The sequence below is a fragment of the Pieris brassicae genome, chromosome 6 (assembly GCF_905147105.1).
Source record: "Pieris brassicae chromosome 6, ilPieBrab1.1, whole genome shotgun sequence".
NCBI lineage: Eukaryota > Metazoa > Arthropoda > Insecta > Lepidoptera > Pieridae > Pieris > Pieris brassicae.
In genome coordinates this window covers 13,559,822-13,566,746 of record NC_059670.1, presented here as the reverse complement: position 1 = coordinate 13,566,746, position 6,925 = coordinate 13,559,822, and the positions used below count along the sequence as shown (strand labels likewise).

The 6,925-nt window shown below is 35.8% G+C and overlaps 1 protein-coding gene across 1 annotated transcript; it reads left to right on the top strand.

Annotated features, from left to right (window-relative positions):
- The first annotated feature begins 1,198 nt into the window (after window positions 1–1,198).
- On the top strand, window positions 1,199–6,583 carry LOC123711336 (elongation factor Tu-like). The gene is made up of 7 exons (XM_045663868.1): window positions 1,199–1,605; window positions 2,045–2,149; window positions 2,352–2,500; window positions 2,872–2,995; window positions 4,699–4,949; window positions 5,311–5,539; window positions 6,201–6,583. The coding sequence occupies exons 1-7, from the start codon at window positions 1,299–1,301 to the stop codon at window positions 6,410–6,412; spliced, it is 1,377 nt and encodes a 458-aa protein (XP_045519824.1). The 5' UTR covers window positions 1,199–1,298; the 3' UTR covers window positions 6,413–6,583.
- The last annotated feature ends 342 nt before the right edge of the window (window positions 6,584–6,925 follow it).

The following is a 6,925-nucleotide window of genomic DNA, read 5'->3' as shown; positions in this document are numbered from 1 at the left end:
GGCACTGTCCCGAAAAGGTGATTCGTACAACTATCGCATAATAGCTATAACCTCCTTGTTCTCCAAAATAATGGAAACCATTATTAACGCTCAGCACCTGAGGTATCTAGAGGGCCACCAGCTGAGAAACGATTGTCAGTACGGGTTTTATCGTAGTCGCTCAGATAAAGATACAAGTTTGCGCGTTTATCGTTAAAAAATATGCATTGTCACTTCTCGTCTCTTCTAAGATTGGTTGGAAAGAAGGTTGGTATGCTCAGCAAGGCTCTCGCCCTACCGGTATTTAAGTATAACCCATCGCTTGGAACTGTATAAAACGCAAGTTCGTCCCCACATAGAGTACAGTTCACCTCTGGGTGAGAGCCCAAGTATCAGGTCCAGGTCCGCCCACTTGACCGTATTCAACGAAAAGCAGTTCGAATCGTCGACAGTCAGTAATTTTCCGGCTTTATTCCTTGACGTTGCGTAAAGATGTTGGGTCTATGTATCTTCTACCACATTACCATGCATGCCATGTTCAGAGGCGTTGTTCGGATCAATACCTGTACCTGAGTTTCACCATCGGACGTCGAGACAGAATACGAAATTTGACCGGTACATCCTCGACGCTCGCCGTTAAACAAGTGAGTGGCAGTTTTTGCCGCGCACCCTCATTCCAATTCTTTAAATGCCGGCAAGGCACTCGCGAGCCCTTTGGCATTAGGAGTGTCCATGGGCCGTGGCCCCCTGTTCTGTAAAAAATAATGCCAACATCTACGGCCCGACTTAACCGTATGTTATCGCATTAAGGTGTTGTAACAAAAAATTGTAGAGGACTCTGGGCATAATAAAAAAATTCAAAGTGGCCATAAAAAGACAGCCATACAAGTGGAACTTGAATATTTCTCGCGCAATCTAGCTGAAAGTTGAATTGAATTAATTTATCGACCTGTGCATTAAATCTGTATACTTGAATTCAGCAGCTCCTTTCATACTTTTTCTATGGGACATGTGTTGTTCTGCAATATAAATATGTAATTTTTGTTAATTTCACTGCCTCTAAGCTCTCAAAGAAAGTCTCGACGTAAGCATTTACGCTAAGTTGAGAATGGAAAGCATTTGACTACTTTTTACGTCTGCGGATTAAAAAAGTTGACAGCTATTCTTTGACAGATGAGAGATGATAGGAATAAAACCTCTACTTCACAGATGTCAAGTTAATTGTTATCTAAGAATTCTAAGATTTGTTATGAAAAATTTAGAGTTTAGATAACCTAAAATGAATCTATTCTTCTGATATTGTATTAATATAATTAAAAATGAATGGACGATTCATATTGCGTTCCGTGTATTGTATGTTTACACAGAAACATTTTCTAGGACGCTCTTTTTCACCAGGTTATAGAGTATGTATTAGTTTAATTAGTAAAGATTTACGAAAGTTTTCTACTAAAAAAAATCCTGATATTGTGGAAAAAAAACATTGTAATGTGGGAACAATAGGACATGTTGACCATGGAAAAACTTCACTGACTGCAGCAATTACAAAGGTTTTGTCAAAAGAAGGCACCGCAAAGTATATTTCTTACGATGAAATTGATAAGGCGCCAGAGGAAAGAGCAAGAGGTATGCACCTATTAATTTATTTAATTACCAAGTTCTAATATAGAGCCAAAACAGTACAGCGCTAATCTGAGATATTTTGAAGGATTCAAAATGTATTAATTGTGGAATATATCATTATATCTATTTTACAAGCTATATAACCACTATCTATAGAGTGACAAAGTATTCAGTGTACAAAGAGTGTTCACTGACGAAACTTTGTACCTATTGAAAATATTTGTTTTAAAACAAATTGTTAATATATTTAGAAGACTGAATTTGCATAGTCTAATCTGAAGGCCAAGATAAGTTTTGGTTCCATAAAGTGAACATAAATTTCAGAAACAAGATTTATCTCAAACTATGACTCCCATATGTCAAACTCTAAAACATACTTATCACTAAGTCTTGCTTCTAAATCATACCCTGAAGGACTAAACATAATAACAATGGTTTCCAGGTATTACTATTAATGCAGCACATGTGGGTTATAGTACTAAAAAACGTCACTATGCTCACACTGATTGCCCTGGACATGCAGATTACATTAGGAATATGATATCAGGTTTGTATATATATATATATATATAGGTGTTATGAGACATGCTTTCTATGTTTATTTATTATATATACTTATTTAGTTAAATAAGAAAAGAAAAATCAAATCAAAGAAATACTTACTAGAATGAATAGGTAGCCGAAACTAATAATAAAAACAGTTAATAAACAAACTTCATTATCTATACTTTCACATTTAAAATTTTCAGGAACGTCACAAATGGATGCAGCCATATTAGTTGTGGCTGCCAATGATGGTCCAATGCCACAGACACGCGAGCATTTATTACTTGCTAAACAAGTTGGTGTTCAATATATTATAGTGTTCATTAACAAAGTTGATTTGGTAGACAATGAGGCAAGTATTACTCTGACTTTGAATAATTATACAATTCCTATTAGCCTTTTAATAAAATTATGACAAGAATTCACACATACCTTTTAAGAAAAATAACTTGGTCTACACCAAGTCGAAAGAAGATAATTGTAGAGAGCTGATTAAATGTGTTCATTTATATCATTATATTTTTTAGTTTATTAAGGCTGTACTGAAGTACATTTAAAAGGGCTACTATTATTGGTACAGTAATAAAACTGCCCTTGTCAGTGGTTATTTACACATTCTGAATAAAATACAAATGTCTGACTTCAGTGGTGAATTATAAACACACAACATGTACATTGAAGGTTCATAAAATTTTAAACATTCTGTGATCACCCTAATTTCAGGTATTAGAACTAGTAGAATTGGAGATGAGAGATATGATAACGGACTTTGGGTATGATGGAAGTAATGTACCTGTTGTCAAAGGATCAGCCCTGAAAGCGCTAAATGATGACATGTCCGAAATAGGTATGGTTTTAAATGTAATATGCCAATATTTTGTGCTTCCTTAGAAAATATAATATGTAAGCATGTGCTGGAATTGTGCAGTCACAGTTGTGTATGTTTCACTGATATACGATTGTAACATGCACCAGCCCCAGTTCTTTCAAAAGCCAACCAACATTTTTGTATTGAAATTGCAATCTTATCGGATGTTACGGAGTACTGTAGAACTACTATATGAAATGTCGTAAAACATAATAATAAAGTCAATTATTTTTAATTCACTGATTATATGGAATTGTATAGAGCAGTGTTTCCCAACATGGGGCTATTTGATTGTTAAGGGGGGCTATTCAAAAATTTATTTAAATTATATAAAAAAAATACTGTTTCGTTAACAATTACCTATAATTTTATACCTAGGTAACACTTATAATTTTTAGGACAAAAAAAACGGCTTAACATTGAAAGTTGCTAATACTTTCATTGTTTTTCGAAATAATGTCCGTTCCTCTCGACACATCGTCGCATTCCATGGAACCACTGAGAAAAGCAGTGGGCCCATTCTTCCTTGGGGGTCTCTTCTATAGCATTTTCGTACGCTTTCACCGCATCTTCAGGGCTCGTAAAGCGAATACCTCGACTGTTATCTTTAGTTCTTGGGAATAAATGAAAGTCGCAGGGCGCCAGGTCAGGGTTGTATGGCGGATGACTCATTATCTCGATACCTGCGATAGTCAAATATTCATGAACAGTCCGTTTTGCGGAGTGCGCTGAAGCATTGTCGTGGTGAAGGCGGATCTTGCTTCGAGGGTGTTGCTGTCGAATTTTTTCCAAGACAACAGGCAAACAGCGATTGATATACCAGACTTCAGTAACTGTCCTTCCATCATCTAGCAAAACCGTCGCGAAATGACCTTTCCGACCAAAGAATGAGGCAATCGTCTTTTTTCCTTGACTTCTTCCTTTCTTTAGCTTAGTTGGCCGATCCTCGAAAGGAACCACCCACTGAGATGATTGTCTTTTGGTTTCGGGTTCGTAACAACATATCCAGCTTTCAATACCTGTGACGATGTCAAATACAGCATTTGAGTCACCGCCGTTGAACTTATCTAACATTTGACGACACCAGTCCATGCGAAGGTGTTTCTGGTCGTCGGTTAAAGTAAGGGAAATCTATCTGCTACAAGGCTTCCTGATATTTTTTGAACTTGACTCATACTAATGCTAAAGCTTGACCGTATCTGCTGATAGGTCACTCTCTTATCTTCCTCTATCATGCGTCGCACAGCACTGATGTTATTTTCAGTAGTCGCTGTTAAAGGACGTCCCTCACGCGGATAATCATTGAGATTGCAACGTGCAAGCTTAAACTCATTAAACCAATTATAAATAGTGGCACGATACAGGGCTTCATTAAGAAATGCTAATCGCAGTCCACAATGAAAGTCATAATAAATCATTGACCGAAATTTTGTAATATTAAAAATTATGTTACATTCCGGGGTATAAGACTTAGAAAGGCTGAGGTGGGACATGCCACAAAAAAGGTAGGAAATCACTGGTTTAGAGGAAAAGTTGAAGGTAGCAAATTTTGCAAAACCTGTAAAGTACAACTTGTTGAAGGGTTTTTGTAGTTAAAATAATTTATTTAAGTAGAAAAATACGGCTTATATCTGCTTTGTCTTGTAACTTTAACGTTTTATCTATGCTTTATAATTTTTTAGGAGTACCCTCTATTCATAAACTTCTTGATACCATTGATAACTATGTACCAACCATAGTGAGAGATTTAAAGTCGCCATTCCTAATGCCCATAGACAAGGCTTTTACAGTCCCTGGTAGAGGGACTGTTGTAGTTGGTACAATTAAAAGGGGTGTCATGAGGAAAAATGATCTGGCACATTTGTTGGGATTTGGGATGAGTGTGAAAACATCTCTCTCTGATATACAGATTTTTAAAACATCTGTTTCAGAGGTTAGTATATTTTCTTCTATTAACCATCTTCATAGCTTAGTTGATGGTGTCTTATAAACCAGTTCGACACCCGGTTTTTTTTTTAGTTTGCATAAGTATTGAATTTAGAAGTGACGTTCATAAGTGTACATATTGTTATGCTATATGAATAAATGATTTTGAATTTGAATCTGACCTTTTTCTTTACCAATATTCTATATACAACAGATTAGATTTTTGTTTCTGGTTATCTAATACATGCTATTCAGAGTTGCCATATTTTTTCAATGAAGTAGGCTTCATACTTATACTTTAGAAAGTATGATTGTTTAATCACGCGTTCGTGTCACTAATGTAGGGTTTTAATAGATATTTTTTTCAGGTGTTAGCAGGTGACAACGTAGGTGTATTATTGCGTGGTTTAAAACTCCGTTCCGTCGAGACTGGGATGTTGTTATGTGCCCTGGATAGTGCTTCTATGAGTAATCATTTCAAAGCGAAGATTTATTTCCTCTCCCGAAGTGAAGGCGGTAGGAAGAAACCGGTCTTTTCCAAATATTCGCAGCAAATGTTTAGTGGCACTTGGAATATTGCTTGTCGGATTGATTTAGGTAATTGTTGTGTGTTTATTTAATATTCTTAAAAGGTCAGCCACGCACCCGCAGTAGGTTGAAAAAAAAACAGTTTACATGTTCAGGTTTGAAAAAGTTTTGTCTGACAATAAATGAAAAAAATTAATTAAAAGGGAAAATCTTAATATGTCGACAACACACCCGCATGCCGTTGTGAAAATATCCTAAAGTTTTATATGTACCTGGATTTAAAAAAATATTGATAACAGTGGGTGAACAAAGGTCGGCAACACATCGACATGCGTTGTAAAGAAAACCCTAACAGTTTTACATGTACATGGTTTGAATAGAATTGAAAAGTGATTTATTAAAAATCTTTTTAATTAAATTTATATTATATATTTAACAAATGGTTCAAAGCAAAAAAAAAATTAAATGTGTCAGCTCCTTATGTTATGTAAAATAAAGTTGGAAATTTTTCTACTAGATCCAGTCACAAGTAATTTGTGTGTGTGTCTCAGTTATTATTATTGAGTTTAATTTTGACCAATACTTTATCTTGTGTTTGTTAAATTTGAATTTTTTCTTTTGTTTGTTTGTTAAAAATTTTAGTTATCAATAACTAGAACAAACCAAAATCCTCATTTTATTATATTTATTTAAAATAATTTAACTGACATGTTTGATACTCCATTTTCAGAGCCAACAATGCAAATGCTTATGCCTGGTGACCATGCAGAGGTGTATCTCACCCTTCTAGAAGGCATGGTCATGGTTACTGGGCAACCATTCACGGTCAGAGAGAACAATGTGACTGTCGCAACGGGGATTATTACACAGACATTAAATAGCATTGACGTACCAAGTGGGAAGCTGGGAAAAGTTCAACTAGCGCTTAGTGAAGAAAAGTGAAGTGTCTAATAGTGTTTAGTGAATACATTGGAAACCCCTCTGCTGAAGCGAAGCATTGACAGGAGACACTATGTTCAAAGCTTTTTCCCAAAATGTTTTAATTCAGCGAACTGAAGTGAGCTTAGATGTACATAATATTATGTAGATATCTAATAAATTATTATAAATATTTTTTTTTGTATTTATTGGTATTGAAAAAAAAAATCAATGGCGCTAAAGCCTTTTTAGGTCTGAGCCTCAGATTTCTGTATCTGTTTCATGATCATTTGTTAATCTAATAGGCAAGAAGGTGATCAGCCTTCTGTGCCTGACACACGCCGTTGACTGTTTGGGTCTAAGGGAAGTCGGTTTCCTCACGATGTTTTCCTTCACCGTTCGAGCGAATGTTTAATGCGGACATAGAAAGAAAGTCCATTGGTGTACAGCCTGGGATCGAACCTACGACCAAAGGGACAGGGACGAAGGTCGCACGCTGAAGCCACTAGGCCAACACTGCTCAAAATCATCAAAATT

Coding starts and splice junctions, on each gene's coding strand:
- LOC123711336 (XM_045663868.1), top strand. CDS start 1,299: ATGAATGGACGATTCATATTGCGTTCCGTGTATTGTATGTTTACACAG. Junction 1,606..2,044: donor GCCAGAGGAAAGAGCAAGAG/GTATGCACCTAT, acceptor AATGGTTTCCAG/GTATTACTATTAATGCAGCA. Junction 5,540..6,200: donor TGCTTGTCGGATTGATTTAG/GTAATTGTTGTG, acceptor CTCCATTTTCAG/AGCCAACAATGCAAATGCTT.